This window comes from Oncorhynchus mykiss, chromosome 7 (assembly GCF_057628025.1).
Source record: "Oncorhynchus mykiss isolate SJ-2025 chromosome 7, ASM5762802v1, whole genome shotgun sequence".
NCBI classification, from domain to species: domain Eukaryota; kingdom Metazoa; phylum Chordata; class Actinopteri; order Salmoniformes; family Salmonidae; genus Oncorhynchus; species Oncorhynchus mykiss.
Window position 1 is genome coordinate 56,262,501 of NC_143028.1, and position 20,895 is coordinate 56,283,395.

General features: G+C 42.5%; 1 protein-coding gene and 1 long non-coding RNA gene across 3 annotated transcripts in view; one reads left to right on the top strand and one right to left on the bottom strand.

Annotated features, from left to right (window-relative positions):
• Positions 1 to 20,235, top strand: part of LOC149982603 (uncharacterized) — a 179,789-nt gene extending 159,554 nt beyond the window's left edge. Inside the window, exon 3 of the long non-coding RNA XR_016497323.1 lies at positions 20,194 to 20,235. This is a non-coding gene — a long non-coding RNA (uncharacterized LOC149982603). The remainder of the gene's footprint in view (positions 1 to 20,193) is intronic.
• LOC110528991 (SLIT-ROBO Rho GTPase-activating protein 3) overlaps positions 1 to 20,895 on the bottom strand; it is a 120,619-nt gene that overhangs the window by 69,374 nt on the left and 30,350 nt on the right. For both annotated transcript variants that reach the window (XM_036983710.2, XM_036983709.2), the window contains exon 2: positions 8,985 to 9,180. In XM_036983710.2, the coding sequence (XP_036839605.2) occupies positions 8,985 to 9,180 (196 nt within the window). The remainder of the gene's footprint in view (positions 1 to 8,984; positions 9,181 to 20,895) is intronic.

Genomic DNA, 20,895 nt, shown 5'->3' on the forward strand with positions numbered 1-20,895 from the left:
GCTGGGTAGGACTGGTGGGCACATAGATCAGAGGACGTATGGTTCTCATTTATGTCCGGAGGTTAGAAATGCACTGGTTCAATACTATCTGTATAGACAGAATATGATGTACAGAACATACTGGAGTCTATACTAAGGAATATTCATTCTACGCCATTTGGGGGAATGCAGATTGGCAGCCCTGGGACTGCCTCTGACCCAAAGGCAAGTACGCCAACCTAGCAACTCCATGCATAACACATAGCATTCTTCTGGGAGTCACTGGGAAGTTGATGCCCTCATAAGCTTATGAATAATTAGTGAAGGAATCACTGGCACATGATCATGAATACAGCACATTAATTATCAGCCGTTCAGACTAAAGCTTAATCAGGCTTCCTTGCTGATTGAGTTATCTGAAATCCTTTTATCAAATAACATCCATAAAGACATAGGATACATTTTACATTGCTGAAGGGGTCGGTATTTGGACCAATTAAGAAATTTGATATTAGATTAAATGTCAAAGGCAATCAATAGATCATAGAGTTATGGGCTGTAGCCCATAGTATGTAGCTACATAATGCATTGCAGGATGGTTTGGTTTTTAGTACGAAACAGTACAGTTCTTATTTATAATGAAAAATCATGTATAGTTAGTCTTTCATGTTTTGCAGTAACTGGTACATGTTTTGTGTTTTGCAGACAGACAGACAGGCAGCTGGACAGAGATTGCAGGCAGCAACATCAGATGGAACGGGGTTAAGACAAATAAGAGGCCCCCAGAGTGATTGTATTTAAGCAGAACGAGCATGGAGGAGACAGTCTGGCTCGGCGCGATACCAGGGCAATCATTAATGATGACCTCTTACACCCACACGGCCACACATACACACAACACATGCACTAACACACATACGCAGGCAGGCACACACACGGTCACACACACAGACACACACACGGTCACACAATAACACACAGGATTGGATGTTATTGGAAGCTTTATCTTATCTCTCTCAGACAGGTTATGTTTCCTTTCAATATTACATGAGCTGCTTTCTAATAGCTTGCTGTTGATTATTTCTAATCCCTGTTTTGACTGACCATATTCAGCCATTTTAATTTAATAGGCTGTGATTAAAATCCCCATTTAATGATTCATCCTGAAATGTTTCCTCAATCAATGTCTTTTGTCTGTCTCATAGACATTGAAGACCATTTAATGAGCAATAGGAAGTGCCTGAAGCCCCACAAACACAATGGTTTAAAGTGATAGTTCACTCCACAATCAAAGTTGATTTGATCTCTAAGTGCTAATGTCAAGATGAGTCCAAATCCCATGTCATCTGTTGTGTAGATCTAGCTATATGAAAAAATGAAAAAGATAGGCACCATCTAAAGGGCAGAGACAAGCCCTCGCCCACTCTCTTACAGTGAGGCCACCATTTAATGGAATAGCAAATAGACTTCTGGTGGTTGGTGTTTTGGTGTGGGTTGGGTGGGTTGACTGGGACCAGACTGGGACCAGACTGACAGATCTCAAGCAGAGACCCAGGTAGGCTGGAGCAGTACATTCTTAGAAAAAAAGGTGCTATCTAGAACCTAAAAGTGTTCTTCGGCTGTCCCCATAGAAGATCCCTTTGAAAAACTTTTTTTTTTCCATGTAGAACCCTTTCCACAGATCCAAAAAGGGTTCTATCTGGAACCAAAACAGGGTACCCTATGGGGACAGCTTATGAATACTTTTGGGACCCTTTTTCAAAGAGTGTAGGTCTGAGTCTAGCTGAGCTGCAGGGATTTCTTGCATTCTTATGCCCTCAGCTTCTCCTTTCATGTGGTCCAATCAGAGGGGGAGTGATGGGATACTTCACCCTCATCTTAATTAGTCTAACGAGAGATACTAGAGCTGCATGATTTGTTAATGTAGACGAGCCAAGATGAGACCGAGCAGATAGACAGCCTCATGGCAGAGCAGCTGTAAACTACAGTGGTGTTGGGCATTGTATCAGTGACTGCTATCATAAACTCGGCTCATAAAGCCGTGTTTGTACAGTGTGGGTTAAACCAACAGGACAGGGGCAGCGACCCAGCAGCTCAATGTAGACGTCTGCCCTGGCCAGGCCAACCAGAGTCTTTAACTGTGCACTTTTCATTTCCCATAGTGTTGTGCAGTGCAGAGCAGAGGCAGCGGACTGCCATACATGAGTTGCTAGACAGCGGTGGGGTTATGCTGTTCATGACCTATCCTTCCACAGAGAGCTGGGCTGCTGGGGTGACCTCACAACTCAGAAATACCCACAGAGAGCCAAAAACTGAGAGTTGGAGCTTGTTTGTGTTAAAACTAATGAGACAGTAAGAACAGGGTAAAAGACAAGTATCCATATTACATACGTGGGTGATAAATACTGCAACTGTATATACAGTAGACGTTGTGCTCAGAGTTTACTTACGACGTGAGGGTCTTTAACAAGGCCACTGTCAATGCTAATTGGTCAAACGTTTTTATGGTTGAATTTGGTTGGCTTAATGGAGTCCAAATTAAGCCCTTTTACATTTGAGTCATTTAGCAGACACTCATATCCAGAGTGAATTACACTTAGTGAATTCATTTTAAGATAACTAGCTGGGACACCCACATATCACAGGCATAGAAAGTAAATGTTTACCTTAATAAAGTAGCTGTCAGTAGAGTCAGATGTGGCCCTCATAAAGAAGTGTGTGTAATCAAAGTGTTAACACACAAATATCCCGTGTGATAACTACACACAGCCAAAGACTCTGCGGCTACAGACTTGTAGATGGATGCTTTACACTGCAGCCCTATGAGGGAGTACAGTGGTTGAGGCAGCCTTGGCGAAGGCATTGAGGTGGCAGAGGGAGATGAGATGCAGAGTCTGGTAAGAACTGTGTGGCTGCTGCCTGCTCTTCAACAACTGTTTGGATTGGTCTACTAGAAGATCTACTGTACAGTCAGTGCAAGTGTGTTGGCTAAGCCAAAGTGTCTGCAGCAGTACAGGCCTGTTTACTGCCTGCCTAGCCTTGGGGACCCTGGTGCAGGCTGCCTCCTCTAGAACAGCTGGCCTCAATTACTGAGTCAAATCCCCATCCAATTCCACATGGCCTGAACTCAATGGATGATACAAAGCCCTCTGAAACACACCCTCTACTCTATTGCCTGCACTGACATGCAAAGCTTCATAACTGCTGTTATGATCACTGTTATCATATTAACCTAGCTAACCTTTAGAATGTGTTAAAGTGTAGCTTGCTATTATATTCAAAAGTTGGGAGTACAGTTCATACTGTATAGATAGAGAATGAGGAGAACATTTTGCAGCATACGACTGCACTGTAATCAAATGCTACAGTGTGAAGGCTGGGGCTGGCTAGCAAGCTGCAAATCTATCACTGGCAGCCCACCATGGCAGAGAATAATCAAGTTATCCATTGATGTAATGGGAAACAAGGCCCATTGTTTTAGCATGCATGGCTGCGGCTGTGCCTGGACCCTATAGGATAATACTGGTGAAGGCCTAGCTGGCTGTGACTCCCTCAGCCCAGAACTACAGGAAGAGGAGCATTATATGTGGAGATTCTGGAGTGCCAATTAAAATGGAGGTTTCATCCAGAATGAAATTATTTTTTATCTCCTTTGGATGGTTTGAGATTTCTAAGGAATAAAGAGGAAAAATCTTTTTCGCTTGCATATTCTAAGAAGGATGTTTATATCCTAAGGCTATCCAATCAGAGAGTGAACCTAAAACGCAGCAGGAGTCGGTTTCGGAAAGATTACGGTGAGAAAGAGACAGGATCGAGTAGTATAAGATCTGGGAATAAAAACAAGAATGGATGTGTACTGAATAAAAATATAAACACAACATGTGAAGTGTTGGTCCCGTGTTTCATGAGCTGAAATAAAAGATCCCACAAATGTTCCATATGCACAAACAGCTAAGAATTAAAAAGGTATGGTTGGATTATTATTCATCTTAATTTAAGACAAATACTGGAAACAATAGAACACTATGAAAAATCTGGGAAACCAGGCCTGGTATTCATAGCTGACTTTGAAAAGGCTTTTGATAAAGTACGACTGGAATATTTCAATTTTGGAGAATGGGGTTAAGGTTATGCATAGTCACCCTAGTTGTAAAATAGTAAATAATGTCTACTTCTCAGAAGGTATTAAACTGTCAAGAGGAGTAAAACATGGTTGACCTCTATCGTCATATTGTCACGCCCTGACCTTAGTTATCTTTGTTTTCTTTATTATTTTGGTTAGGTCAGGGTGTGATGAGGGTGGTTTGTTTAGTTTTTGTATTGTCTAGGGGTTTTTGCATGTCTAGGGGATTTTGCAAGTCTAGGTGTTTGTCTATGGTTGCCTAGATTGGTTCTCAGAGGCAGCTGTTTATCGTTGTCTCTGATTGGGGACCATATTTAGGTAGCCATATTCCTTGGGTAGTTTGTGGGTTCTTATTCTACGTTTAGTTGCCTGTCTGCACTAGCCATATTAGCTTCACGGTTCGTTTTGTTGTTTTGATTAGTTTGTTCAGTGTTCTTTCTTTAATTAAAGAAGTACAGTATATCACAAAAGTGAGTACACCCCTCACATTTTTGGAAATATTTGAGTATATCTTTTCATGTGACAACACTGAAGACATGACACTTTGCTACAATGTAAAGTAGTGACTGTACAGCTTGTATAACAGTGTAAATTTGCTGTCCCCTCAAAATAACTCAACACACAGCCATTAATGTCTAAACAGCTGGCAACAAAAGTGAGTACACCCCTAAGTGAAAATGTCCAAATTGGGCCCAATTAGCAATTTCCCCTCCCTGGTGTCATGTGACTCGTTAGTGTTACAAGGACTCAGGTGTGAATGGGGAGCAGGTGTGTTAAATGTGGTGTCATCGCTCTCACACTCCCTCACACTGACTGGTCACTGGAAGTTCAACATGGCACCTCATGGTAAAGAACACTCTGAGGATTGTAATTGTTGCTCTACATAAAGATGGTCTGGGCTATAAGAAGATTGCCAAGACCCTGAAACTGAGCTGCAGCACGGTGGCCAAGACCATACAGCGGTTTAACTGGACAGGTTCCACTCAGAACAGGCCTCGCCATGGTCGACCAAAGAAGTTGAGTGCACGTGCTCAGCGTCATATCCAGAGGTTGTCTTTGGGAAATAGACGTATGAGTGCTGCCAGCATTGCTGCAGAAGTTGAAGGAGTGGGGGGTCAGCCTGTCAGTGCTCAGACCATACGCTCTACACTGCATCAAATTGATCTGCATGGCTGTCGTCCCAGAAGGAAGTTTATTCTAAAGATGATGCACAAGAAAGCCCGCAAACAGTTTGCTGAAGACAAGCAGACTAAGGACATGGATTACTGGAACCATGTCCTGTGGTCTGATGAGACCAAGATAAACTTATTTGGTTCAGATGGTGTCAAGCGTGTGTGATGGCAACCAGGTGAGGAGTACAAAGACAAGTGTGTCTTGCCTACAGTCAAGCATGGTGGTGGGAGTGTCATGGTCTAGGGCTGCATGATTGCTGACGGCACTGGGGAGTTACAGTTCATTGAGTGAATCATGAATGCCAACATGTACTGTGACTTACTGAAGCAGGGCATGATCCCCTCCCTTCGGAGACTGGGCCGCAGGGCAGTATTCCAACATGATAACGACCCCAAACACACCTCCAATACGACCACTGCCTTGCTAAAGAAGCTGAGGGTAAAGGTGATGGAATGGCCAAGCATATCTCCAGACCTAAACCCTATTGAGGATCTGTGGGGCATCCTCAAACGGAAGGTGGAGGAGTGCAAGGTCTCTAACATCCACCAGCTCCGTGATGTCGTCATGGAGGAGTGGAAGAGGACTCCAGTGGCAACCTGTGAAGCTCTGGTGAACTCCATGCCCAAGAGGGCTACGGCAGTGCTGGAAAATGATGGTGGCCACACAAAATATTGACACTTTGGGCCCAATTTGGATATTTTCACTTAGGGGTGTACTCACTTTTGTTGCCAGCGGTTTAAACATTAATGGCTGTGTGTTGAGTTATTTTGAGGGGACAGCAAATGTACACAGTTATACAAGCTGTACACTCACTACTTTACATTGTAGCAAAGTGTCATTTCTTCAGTGTTGTCACATGAAAAGATATACTCAAATATTTCCAAAAATGTGAGGGGTGTACTCACTTTTGTGATATACTGTATGTACGCTTACAATGCTGCGCCTTGGTCGTCATAAAGAGGAGACCGTGACACACATCTATTTATTATGGCCATCGAAATGTTAGCTATTCAAATCAGATCCATCAATAATATCAAGGGGCTAGAAATCCAAGGCTTTAAAACAAAGGTCATTGTACGCTGATTCATGTTTTGTCTTTTAAAATACACTATAAGGATCCCTCCACAGCCTCATAGAGGATCTAGATCATTTTTCTAACTTCTCCGGATTACAACCAAATTATGATAAGTGTACTTACTACATTACGTATTGGATCACAAAAAAATACTACTTTTACATTAGCGTGTAGTTTACTAATAAAATGGTCTGACGGTGAAGTGGACGTATTCATATCCCGAAAGAATCACTACAATACATTTTAATAGAAAATAGATAAGATCTTGCTACCATGGGAAGGAAAATACATGTCTATTTGTGGAAAAATCACCCTGATGAACTCTTTAGTCATATCTGTCACGATCGTTATAATGAATGTCGGACCAAGGCACAGCGTACGAAACTCACAAAAACAATAGGGAAAAAAATGTGAAGTCATGAAGTGCTCACAGGCCACTACACGCAAATAAGATCCCACAAAACACAGTGGGGGAAATGGCTGCCTAAATATGAACCCCAATCAGAGACCATGATAAACAGTTGTCTCTGATTGGGAACCATACCAGGCCAACAGACGTACAATAACCTAGATAACCCACCCTAGTCACACCCCAACCTAACCACCATAGAGAATAGAAGGCTCTCTATGGTCAGGGCGTTACAATATCCCAGTTTACATATTTGCTTAGGGCCTTGACTACACCTAGCGACTTGTTTTCTAAATGATATGAGCAAAAAATATGTAATTTTATTTGGAAAGGTAAGCCAGACAAAATTCAACGGGCCTATTTATATAATTAATATGAAATCGGAGGGAAGAAATTATTCAATATGAAAGCATAGATCTCTCACTGAAGGCTTCAGTCATACAAAAGCTATACTTAAGTCCGAACAGGTTCTCAAGCATATTAGTAAGAATGTCTCACCCCATGTTCAAAAATGGCCTTTTCCCCTTTATTCAGATTACAACCTTTGGCATATCAAGAAGCTGATTAAATAGCTTAATTGATTAATTATCATTACACAGGTGCACCTTGTGCAGGAGAAAACAAAAGGCCACTCTAAATTGTGCAGTTTTGTCACACAACACAGATGTCTCAAGTGTTGAGGGAGCGTACAATTGGAATGCTGACTGCAGGAATGTCCACCAGAACTGTTGGCAGATAATTTAATGCTAATTTCTCTACCATAAGCCACCTCCAATGTAATTTTAGAGAATTTGGCAGTACGTCCAACTGACCTAACACACCACAGACCATGTTGAACCACACCAGTCTAGGACCTCCACATCCGGCTTCTTCACCTGCAGGATCGTCTGAGACAAGCCACCCGGACAGCTGATGAAACTATAGAATTACTGCACAAACTGGCAGAAACCGTCTCATGGAAGCTCATCTGCGTGCTCGTCATCCTCACCAGGGTCTTGACCTGACTGCAGTTCAGTGTCGTAACCGACTTCAGTGGGAAAATGCTCACTTTCGATGGCCACTGGCACGCTGGAGAAGTGTGCTCTTCACAGATGAATCCCAGTTTCAACTGTACCGGGCATATGGCAGACAGCGTGTATGGCGTCGTGTGGGCGAGCAGTTTGCTGATGTTAACGTTGTGAACAGTGTGCCCCATGATGGCGGTGGCCTTATGGTATGGGCAGGCATGAGCTATGGAAAATGAACACTTTCGCATTTTATCGATGGCTATTTTATTGACGAGATCCTGAGGCCCATTGTCGTGCCATTCATCCGCCACAATCACCTCATGTTTCAGCATGATAATGCTCTGCCCCATGTTGAAAGGATCTGTACACAATTCCTGGAAGCTGAAAATGTCCCAGTTCTTCCATGGTCTGCACACTGACCAGACATGTCACCAGTGGAGGCTGCTGAGGGGAAGACAGCTCATAATAATGTCTGGAACGGAGTAAATGGAAAGGCATCAAACCATGTGTTTTATGTATTTGATACCATTCCCCTATTCTGCTCCAGCCATTACTACAAGCCAGTCCTCCCCAATTAAGGTCCCGCCAACCTCCTGTGCATGTCACCCATTGAGCATGTTTGATATGCTTTGGTTCAACGTGTACGACATCATGTTCCAGTTCCCTCCAATAGCCAGCAACTTCGCACAGCCATTGAAGAGGAGTGGGACAACATTCCACAGGCCACAATCAACAGCCTGATCAACTCTATGTGAAGGAGATGTGTCGCGCTGCCTGAGGGAAATGGTGGTCACACCAGATACTGACTGGGTTTCTGATCCACGCTCCTACTTTTTTTTAAAGGTATCTGTGACCAACAGATGCATATCTGTATTCCCAGTCAAATGAAATCCATAGATAAGGACCTAATGAATTTATTTTAATTGACTGATTTCCTTACATGAAATTAAATTGTTGCATGTTGCGTTTAATTTTTGTTCAGGGTAACTTCATGTGTACTCAATAAGTTCACACACTCTCAGGCAATTAAAAAATAAATTCACCCAAGCACACACACAAACATGGAGTAGACATGTGTTTGCAAGGCAAGTAGACCCACAAACACACGCCCGCACACACACTCTCTGCCTCAGATGCAGTTTAAATGTTTGTCTCAGTTTGAAGCTAGGTGGTCTCTCGCCATGTTGTCGTCTCATCTCTGCAGGGAGGGAAACTCACTTGAACTGGTGGTGTTCTCTGGAGCTGCGGATCTTGTTGGAGAATCGCTCGGCCAGTTTCTCCAGGCTGCGGGAGTACTCCAGCTGGATCTCAGCCTTGCGGCGGAAGAAGTCCTGCAGGTCCTGCAGCAGCTGGATACGAGACTCGGACTGCTGCTCCAGGCATTTGAACTGCTCCACCAGCTGGTTACGGATCTCTGTGTATCAAAACACAAAACATAAAGTTGGCAAGAGTCAATCAGTCATAACAGGGTCATCATCTCCAACAGATCAAGGTATGGGGAGGGATTCAATCAACCCTTCCTTCACTATGTTTTCTATCTTTGCTGACACGTGCTCCACAAACGTCTCTGAAACCATATATCTGAGAAGAGTTCATGTATGTGCTGTTTTACACCACCCCAAATCATTCTGTGGATTTATTCCAAAGGGATTTTTAAAAAGTGCAAAAGAGACATTTAATACTTTATCTTATTATGGGTTTATAATAATTCTGTTATGATATTTGTGCCAAGGATTATTTTCCAACTGTGAAATAGGTTACGGATGGCGGCGAAATCTCATTAACACTCACAGTTTCTTATTTTTTAAACCGGGCATGTTTTCCCTCAAATTGCTGCCAATAGCTTTGTAAGTGAATATTTTGTAAAGTTAGTGTGGGAGAGGTGGAGAAATGATTGTTATCGATCAATAATGACAAACCTGGCATTAACAACTTAGATGGAAAGCTACTGAGGATGGTATCTGACTCTATGCCCACTCTTATCTGTCATGTATTTAATCTGAGTCTAGAGGAAGGTGTTTGCCCTCAGGCCTGGAGGAAAGCCAAAGTAATTCCGCTACACAAGAGTGGTAAAGTGGCCTTTACTGGTTCTAACAGCAGACCTATCAGCTTGTTGCCAGCTCTTAGCAAACAGTTGTAAAAAATAGTGTTTGACAAAATGTGACCCGTTTCAAGAGACGGCGCACGTCATTACTTCAAAGCATAAGAATTTCAAGCCCAGTTGGTTTAGCCATGGAAAAAGAAAGAAAGTGTCCCGCTAGCGGTGATTGGCTGAGATAATGGATGAACTGGACATGCTGAGAGATGAGTTCGGATTGTTCTGCCATGTAGCAGACCAATCCGACCTCACTAATACTCTTGTGACTGAATGGAAGCAAGTTTCCGCAGCAATGTTCCAACATCTAGTGGAAAGCCTTCCCAGAAGAGTGGAGGCTGTTATAGCAGCAATGTTCCAACATCTAGTGGAAAGCCTTCCCAGAAGAGTGGAGGCTGTTATAGAAGCAATGTTCCAACATCTAGTGGAAAGCCTTCCCAGAAGAGTGGAGGCTGTTATAGCAGCAAAGGGGAAACCAACTCCATATTAATGCCCATGATTTTGGAAGGAGATTTTTGACGAGCAGGTGTCCACATACCTTTGGTCATGTAGTCTATTTTTGATATTGCTACTATGTAAATATGCAAGTAACCACTTCACTGTACCGTTTACACCTTCTGTATCCTGTGCATGTAACAAATAAACTTAGATTTATTTGATAGTGTGTGTTTACCTTAGACAGTAATGTGAAGAACAACATGACCTGCACCAAAGTCAGATTGGGATATAGGCCAAGGTACTTAAGTACCTAAGGTACTAAGGTACTTAGGTACTACTACTTTCACCACTGTTAGTCTTGAAATCTTCGGTTGTTTACTTCACTACCTTACTCACTCTGCTTAGCACATGGCCTCACATGTGACTCCTTAAAGAATTCAAAATATATAGATTCAATTGAGAGAGAGAGGTCTGTCCATAATAAAGAGATGCTCTGCTGTTTTGACTCCAACCTTCTCCAAAAAGCAAGTCCTGCAGGCTCTAGTTTTGTTTAATCTTGATTATTGTCCAGTCATGTGGTCAAATGCTGAAAAGAAAGACCTTGTTAAGATGCAGATGGCCCATAATGGAGCAGCACGTCTTGCTCTTTATTGTAATCAGAGAGCTGATATAAATACTATGCATGCCAGCTAACTGTATTAACTGTATCACTTCTTCCTTTTATAAGAAACATTTATGTGTTGAAAATTCCAAATTGTTTACATAGTCAACTTACACACAGCTCTGACATACACACTGTAGGTTATGTGCCGTTTTTAAAATATATGTTGTTCTGTCCTTGAGTTGTTCTTGTCTATTAATGTTCTGTATTATGTCATGTTTCATGTTTTGTGTGGACCCCAAGAAGAGTATCTGCTGCTTTCGCAACAGCTAATGGGGATCCTAATAAAATACCAAAAGTTGGCTGAAAAATAACAGTTTTCACCTTGCACACCTAACAACCATGAAATGTCTGGTCACATATTTCCAAGCAGCTCACTGTGTTAACAACGTGTTTCTCTCTCTAACAACCCTCAGGCAAAGCTGTCAATCAGCACCACACATGTCTGAAAGAGCTGTAAGCTTAATGTTGTTGGTCCCTGAGTTGTAGTGTAGTAGTCTTTTCTGTTTTCAAACAGACTGTGTTAACCCTAGTTCCACCCTGGGCTATCGAACATCTCTTTAGGAAGATGAGACCCGACCTCTTGCTGAATATAATGTGGTGTAATGGCTCCAGAGCTGAGCTGAACTAAGATGAGTTGTGTGAGAACTGGCATCAGGAAGTCCTACAGCAGTGGACCTATAATCAAACTGCTGTCAATGAGTAAGTAGGTGCATCAAACCCTCGCTTGGACTAAATCCTGTATCAGAAGCAACCAGCATCTATGAGGGGAACCTGACACTAGCAGTCTCACTGCAGATCCTTGATGCTGGTCTGTACCCAGGAGAGAAACCTGAGTCTTCATCGGCTTTGTAGTGTTGTCATTGAGATCCAACTCTGCCTCGACAAAAGAACAAAGACTGACCTATTTTACAGAACAAACCAGCAAACCTGAGATTCCTCTTTCTGATCTGAATAAAAGAGCTACAGTAAACAAATGGAATAAAAGGGAAATATTAATATAGTGTATAGTAATACTAACTAGCTACCGGATTGAAAGGTGGTATCACTAGCCAACAGAAAGAGAAAGCCTTGACCTCATGAGTTTCCTGTATTCAGCATGCGGGATCAAAGCTTTTTCATGTGTCATAAGGTATGTATTAAAGGCTCTTTATATGGCGGCCTGCAAGAGCCTTCATAGAGGTCTCCTATAACTAGTACCATCCCTGGAGATGCCCGGCTACTACTACTACTACAACACACACATTCCATACTTCCAGTGACTGTGAGCCTTTCCCAGAACAAATGACAGACAGTTTTTCCTCCTTTCTTTCCATTAACTTCTATCATTCTCTGGGAGAATCGCCCCAGAAAAAGCTGACACTGATTCACATGAATGGCAGGGAGCACTTTTTAAAACACTCATGAAAAACGGGGGACTGTGAACCAGCAGCTGCAGCGGTGACAGACGATTGCAAAAAAAATTGGTCACGCATGCCAGAAGTGTGCCCTCGCCTCTTAGAAACCATGAGCAATTGCACAATTATCCCCGTATATTCCCGATTCCTCGTTTTGCACCTCCGCTGTGGTTTATTTAAAGTGTCTGTACCCTCAGTGGTTCTTTTCAATCTGTGAAGAGGAGGAATGCTGTGAATTTTGGCCTGCAGTTACAGACGATGCTTTGCCCTTTTGAACAGTACCAAAACAAGTATTGTAGCCAGCATGACATCAGTTCAAAGAAACCTTTTCAAAATGGACCTTTTAACAGAATCAAAAATTAAACATTCTGGATTATGTGTAAACATCAATGATTTATGGAATGAAAAGGAATCCATGAGATCAAATGTAAACTGCTTTATTATTGGCTGTGGCCCAATTCTGAACGCAATCAAGTTATTAGAAAAAAAGGAGCTTGTTTGAGTCTGTGAGCACCCTATTTGAAATTCAAATTTGAATTTCAAACAGTGTTGTTGGTTTACTTGTTCGAGCGTTTGTATGGATAATAAGCACGGACTACACCCAGTGTTGGGGATAGAGGGAGGGAAGATAGCGATTCAAGATTCAAGTCCCCAAAATGAACAAGAGCTCTACTAATTAGATGTAGGCCATAAGAATAACCTTTAATTGAAGGGTACAATTTTATTGGCTTTGACACTGTTGTTTGATTGGGCAATGCAGAAATTACACACGGCAAGCGCACAGCATTTATTTTCTACACGTGTTTCCATTTGTGGAGATAGGGCTGAGACAGAAATAGCTTGATGAGGCAATTCTACCAAAATTACATATGATGGAGAGAAGCTACTTACTGAACAACATTTATCCTACAACTGTCACGCCCTGACCATAGAGAGCCTTTGTATTTCTATGGTATAGTAGGTCAGGGCTTGACTGGGGGGGTTTTCTAGTTATTATTTTCTATGTGGGGTTCTAGTTTAGTTTTTCTATGTTGGTGTTTGGTATGATTCACAATTAGAGGCAGCTGGCTATCGTTGTCTCTAATTAGGGATCATATTTAAGTAGCATTTTTTCCACCTGTGTTTTATGGGATATTGTTTTGAGTTAGTGCACGTAGCACCTCTGTAGTCACGTGTTGTTGTTGTTGTTGTTGTTGTTGTTGTTGTTGTTCTTTCTTTGTTGTTTTGTGCGTTTTCTAATAACTATTATGTGGAAACCATATCGCACTGCAGTTTGGTCTGATAATTATTCCAGCGACCGTAACAACAGAGTAGCCTTTTTGTCTATTTACACCACTTCATCTGGGGGTTAACTACCATACACTGAGTTTGATACCTGAGCAAAAATTCCAATTCAGCACAAATACCTAACAGTAAGATCATCAGTGCCGGATGCAGGCCACATTATACATTACATTCAAGGACAGCAATCAGTACTCTAGTAAATGTTTTTTCAAACAAAGTGTCAAGAATGCCATTTTATTTTTAGCTCTGCACAATCTTCGAGTTGATCATCAACTATCGTGTGTCTCCACAGCATAAATCAATGTCAAATGATCGTACCAATCCAATTACTACTGCACTTTAAAATAGTGACTTTTCTGGCAAGCCAAAGTGATGAGGCAGTATTACTGTCTCTCCCTGAAAGTTATTGGAGTCACAGGCTTCATTCATTATGCAGTTAAGCATGCAGACAGATGGGCCTTTGTGGAGAGGCAACAATCCACAAGCACTTGTTTATCCCTGAACAGCCTTCTCTGTATTGATGAAACTGTAGGTCTGTGTGGCTGTAACTTGTGTGTCCAGTGAATATGTCTGCAATAGAGAATGCACTCTGTACAGGCTTGGGCGATATACCACTTATACCGTATACCGGGGTATTTCAAAATGCAGACAGTATGCTTTTCAATACTGTTAAAAATAAAATAAAACATTTCTTGGGAGGGTTGGGGACTACAGCCACTGCTTAAGTTAAGTATATCTATAAGAAATCTAAGATGTGTCAAATAAATGATTTCCTGTTTAGGGCTCAAGCTATGCATTTGGTTGGCTAACTTGCTAGCTAAGAGGCTAGATGTCAAGACCAAGCTTCTTGGTTACAGCAGAGACAGTCAATCCCCTCCTGGACCAAGATCCCTGTTGCCTAAATTGTTTTGTGCATCAAAAATAAGAATAAATACATGTATTTATTTGTGCACTTCTGGTAATACCATATACCCTGGTATGTATGGTACAGCAACTGTACATATTTAAAAATATATATATATATTTAACCTTTATTTAACTTGACAAGTCAGTTTAAAAGAAAATTTTTTTTTTACAATGACGGCCTACCAAAAGGCCTCCTGCATTGTTGGGGGATTAAAAAATATATACACTACCATCAAAAGTTTGGGGTTACTCAGAAATGTCCTTGTTTTTGAAAGAAAAGCACATTTTTAGTCCATTGAAATACAGTGTAGACATTGTTAATGTAAATTACTATACAACTGTCACGCCCTGACCATAGAGAGCCTTTGTATTTCTATGGTATAGTAGGTCAGATGATTTTTAATCCAATATGCGTACAGAGGCCCATTATCAGCAACCATCACTCCTGTGTTCCAATGGCACGTTGTGTTAGCTAATCCTAGTTTATCATTTTAAAAGGCATCTTGTCTCGTCAACTCCCGTAGTGACTCAGGAGACGCGAAGGTCAAGAGCCTTGTGTCCACACTGCTTCTTGACACAACACCCACTTAACCCAGAAGCACCAATGTGTCTTAGGAAACACCTTTCACCTGGCAATCGTGTCAACATGCATTGTGCCCAGCCCACCACAGGAATTGCTAGAGCGCGATGGGACAAGAACATCCCGGACAACGCTGGGTAAATTGTGCACCGCCCCATGGGTCTCCGGGTCACGGATGGCTGCGACAGAGCCTGGACTCGAACCAGAATCTCTAATGGCACAGCTAGCACTGCAAGTGCCTTAGACCACTGCACCACTCAGGAGGTCCTGGATTCTTAAAAAGTGATCATATGAAACAGGATTCAATTTGGCAAGTTTTTCAACCTTTTCAAGGTTACAAACCAAAATCTGTCTTCTTTTCGATATACAGACGTTCGATTGAGTTTATTATGCCGTGTCCTTGGAATGGATTAACAATTCTAAATTGAACACTGCATGTGGATGAATTATTGCCAGGACATCTGTTAGGGCTAGGCTTAGTGATTCTAATGAAAATACGCTCTGTCTTTATAAAAACTAATGTATAGCCAATGTTGACTTAGTGGCTGTGGTAACTAGTGATAACCGCAAAGTAGCCTAAGCAAAAATGATTCCAGAACTGCATCTCATTGTCGGAACACATATTTCCATACTTCAGGCAACCAGTCCATTTTGAATTTGTGATACAAATGTTGGCATTTGGCAAGGAACGTAGCTTGTGTATCTCATCAGTTAGATACGATTCCTGTAGGAGCACACAGCAGGCATGTGTAGAAGGAGAGGTCGTAACGCAATTGAGTGAGTGAGACATGAAAGGGAAAGGAAATTTAGGGAGCAGAACTGTGTGATGCTAGGCTAGGTTTCTTTTTTGTTGTGTCCCACAAATGCACATGTACAAATGGAACACTACAGTTAAAGCACATTAACGATGTCTAGTTTTACCGTATTTGTATAAAAAGTGATCACTGGTTAAAGACAGATTTTTGACATCCGTTCAGTACTCGATTACTCATGCCGATCCTTAATAAGGATGGACCACTTCAACCCTGACCTTGGGATGATACATCAACATTATCACCACCTAGCCTAAACCCCCACTGCCACCACCACCGCTTGACACTTGCTCAATAAGACCACTACAAAGTCCCAGGCCAGGACAGGAATTATAAAGTCAGTGGACTATGTCTGTCAGTCTCAACAGAGAGCAGAATGACCTCAGAGAACAATACCAGGACGTAGGAGATCCCTGAACTTTGACCTCGCCACAGAAAATAATTCCATAATGGTAGCTGCAGGGCGTTGTAGTAATGTGTGCTGAGCATGACTGCAGCCGGCCAGACAGCAGATGGCCGGGGAAAGAGAGAGTGGAATTTAACAGTCAGCCCAGACCAGGCCAGGCCCAGGTTAGAGAGGACCTGCTCTACAACTCCATGTTGTAGCTCCCTCAAGTCATTAATCTCACTTAATCTGAGATGTTTTATCTTCCTCTGTGATTTCCTACCGAAAATCAGGAAAAGGGCCCACAGCTGCAGCATGGAAACGCAGCACAAGCACCACATTGTTCAGGAATTTCAACCAAGGCTTTATTGAAGGTTAATGGAAATAGCATTCACAAATGCAAAAATCCTGGCTTCTGATAGACAGATTGTACATCCACACTAGAGACTATCTTTAAACCAGTAATAAAGACATCACAGACATAAGAGGAAATGTCATTACCCTACGGTCGTTAACTTCTCTAGGGTAGTGGGCAGCATTTGGAGTTTTGGATGAAAAGCGTGCCCAAATTAAACTACCTTCTACTCAAGCCCAGAAGATAGGATATGCATATAATTAGTACATTTTGATAGAAAACACTCTAAAGTTTCCAACATTGTTAAAATAATGTCTGTGAGTATAACAGAACTGATTTGGCAGGCAAAAGCCTGAGAAAAATCCATTCAGGAAGTTGGATTTTTTTTGTTTGTTGTATCCATTGACTTAGGACTCAAATTGCAGTTCCTATGCCTTCCACCAGATGCCAACAGTCTTTATAAATTGTTTCAGGCTTGTATTCTGAAAAATGAGGGAGTAAGAGCAGTCTGAATGAGTGGACCCTGCCGTGTCACAGAGCTTTTTCATGCGCGCGACCGAGAGAGTGCCTTTCTTGTTTACCTTTAATATTGACAACGTTATTGTCCAGTTGAAATATTATCGATTATTTAGGCTAAAAACAACCTGAGGATTGAATATAAACATCGTTTGACATGTTTCTATGAACTTTACGGATACAATTTTGATTTTTTTGTCTGCCTGTTGTGACTGCGTTTGAGCCTGTGGATTACTGAAGAAAACGTGCAAACAAAATGGAGGTTTTCAGATATAAAGAGAGATTTTATCGAACAAAAGGAAAATTTATTGAATAAATTAATGTCTTCTGAGTGCAAGCATATGGGGCGGCAGGGTAGCCTAGTGGTTAGAGCGTTGGGCTAGTAACCGAAAGGTTGCAAGTTCAAATCCCTGAGCTGACAAGGTACAAATCTGTTGTTCTACCCCTGAACAAGGCAGTTAACCCACTGTTCCTAGGCTGTCATTGAAAATAAGAATTTGTTCTTAACTGACTTGCCTAGTTAATTAAAAATAAAATATGAAGATCATCAAAGGTAAGTGATTCATTTTATTTATTTCTGACACTTCTACTTGGCTGGTTACTGTTTGTAATGATTTGTCTGGGCTATGTTCTCAAATAATTGTAAGGATGCTTTCACCGTAATGCATTTTTGAAATCTGGCTGGATTCACAATCTGGTTGGATTGAGAATCTGGTTGGATTCACAAGAAGTTCATCTTTAAACCTATGTAAAATAGTTGCATTTTTATAATGAGTATTTCTGTATTTTAATTTGGCGCACTGTATGTTGGCCAGGTGGGACGCTAGCATCCCACATACCCTAGAGAGGTTAAGCTCAACCTGTGCTTCCTAGAAGTTGTTTCCAGGACACTGCTGAAGCACCAATGCAGTAGTTTTGTGTACGGCTGCCATTTTGGAAGGTTATATAAAAACTTCTCCAGGCAATTAAGTTGAAACCGAATTGATTAACCTCCTGCGGCTGCATTAATGTCACTTCATTACCAGGACCTGAGCAGGTCTGGAAAGGGGTGAGGGCTAGGAGGGTTAAAATACAGAGCGTCTGAGGAAAAACATTGTGGTGAGGAACAGTACACAAATGAGAGGAAAGGTCAACACACAAACTGGTGTCCTGGAGTGTGTGTTCTACAGAGCATTCTTAGGGTGGCTTGGCTATGGAATGGGGAGAGAGGCACAGTGTGAGCCAGCCTGTGCAGCCAAAGTGTGCAGTGGAGCAGACTGCTTTAGCCTGACAGCCCTGGTCATCTCATCTCACACAGACCACTTACAGACAGACAGACAGACAGACAGACACAGACAGACAGACACACACAGACAGACAGACAGACAGACAGACAGACAGACAGACAGACGTGTCCAGGGCAATAAATTGCAATGTCCATACTGTGAGATGCCTAAGACAGCGCTACAGGGAGACAGGATGGACAGCTGATCGTCCTCGCAGTGGTAGACCACGTATAACAGCACAGGATTTGTACATCCGAACATCACACCTGCGGGACAGGTACAGGATGGCAACAACAACTGCCCGAGTTACACCAGGAACACACAATCACTCCATCAGTGCTCAGACTGTCCGCAATAGACTGAGAGAGGCTGGACTGAGGGCTTGTAGGCCTGTTGTAAAGGCAGGTCCTCACCAGACATCACCGGCAACAACATGGCCTGTGGGCACAAAAACCACCGTCGCTGGACCAGACAGTACTGGACAAAAAAACTAGAGCCCAAATCTAGAAAAACAAAAAAACTTGAGCCCCAAATAAATCCACGATAATTGAGAATTTCAATAAGCATTTCTCTACGGCTTGGCCATGCATTCCACCTGGCTACCCCTACCCCGGTCAACTGCCTGGCACCCTCCACAACAACCCGCCAAAGCCCCCACCATTTCTCCTTCACCCAAATCCAGATAGCTGATGTTCTGAAAGAGCTGAAAAATCGGGACCCCTATAAATCAGCCGGGCTAGACAATTTGGACGCTCTCTTTCTAAAATTATCTGCAGAAATTGTTGCAACCCCTATTACTATTACTAGCCTGTTCAACCTCTCTTTCGTATCCTCTCTTTCATATTCCCAAAGATTGGAAAGCTGCCGCGGTCATCCCTCTCTTCATCCCTCTCTTCAAAGAGGGTGACAGTCTAGACCCATTCTAGGTCTATGAAAGCCAAGTTAACAGATTACCGACCATTTCGAATCCCACCGTACATTCTCCGCTATGCAATCTGGTTTCAGAGCTGGTCATGGGTGCACCTCAACCACGCTCAAGGTCCTAAACCATCGATAAGAAACAGTACTGTGCAGCTGTATTTATCGACCTGGCCAAGGCTTTCGATTCTGTCAATCACCACAATCTTATTGGCAGACTCGACAGCCTTGGTTTCTCAAATGATTGCCTCGCCTGGTTTACCAACTACTTCTCTGATAGAGTTCAGTGTGTCAAATCGGAGGGCCTGTTGTCCGGACCTATGGCAGTCTCTATGGGCGTGCCACAGGGTTCAATTCTCGGGACGACTCTCTTCTCTGTATACATCAATGATGTCGCTCTTGCTGATGGTAATTCTCTGATCCGCCTCTACGCAGACGACACCATTCTGTATACTTCTGTATACTACCTCTTTGGACACTGTGTTAACAAACCTCCAGACGAGCTTCAATGACATACAAGTCTCCTTCCGTGGCCTCCAACTGCTCTTAAATGCAAGTAAAACTAAATGCATGCTAATCAATCGATCACTGCCTGCAACTGCTCGACCGTCCAGCATCACTACTCTGGACGGTTCTGACTTAGAATCAGCTTCCTATATCGCAACAAAGCATCCTTCACTCATGCTGCCAAACAGTAAAACTGACCATCCTACCAATCCTCGACTTCGGCGTTGTCATCGATAAAATAGCCTCCAACACTCTACTCAACAAATTGGATGCAGTCTATCAGAGTGCCATCTGTTTTGTCATCAAAGCCCCATACACTACCCACCACTGCGACCTGTATGCTCTCGTTGGTTGGCCCTCACTTCGTACTCGTCGCCAAACCCACTGGCTACAGGTTATCTACAAGTCTCTGCTAGGTAAAGCCTCGCCTTATCTCAGCTCACTGGTCACCATAGCAGCACCCACTCGTAGCATGCTCCAGCAGGCATATCTCACTGGTCACCCCCAAAAGCCAATTCCTCCTTTGGTCGCCTTTCCTTCCAGTTCTCTGCTGCTAATGACTGGAACAAACTGCAAAAATCACTGAAGCTGGAGACTCATATCTCCCTCACTAGCATTAAGCACCAGCTGTCAGAGCAGCTCACAGATCACTGCACCTGTACATAGCCCATCTGTAAACAGCCCATCTACCTACTTCATCCCCCTATTGTATTTATTTATTTATCTTGCTCCTTTCCACCCCACTATCTCTACTTGCACATTCATCTTCTGCACATCTACCATTCCAGTGTTTAATTGCTATATTGTAAATACTTCGCCACTATGGCCTATTTATTGCTTTAACTCCCTTATCTTACCTCATCTGCACTCACTGTATATATCATTTTTTTTGTTTTCTTTTTTTCTACTGTATTATTGACTGTATGCTGTGTTTATTCCATGTGTAACTTTGTGTTGTTGTATGTGTCGAATTGCGATGCTTTATCTTGGCCAGGTCGCAGTTGCAAATG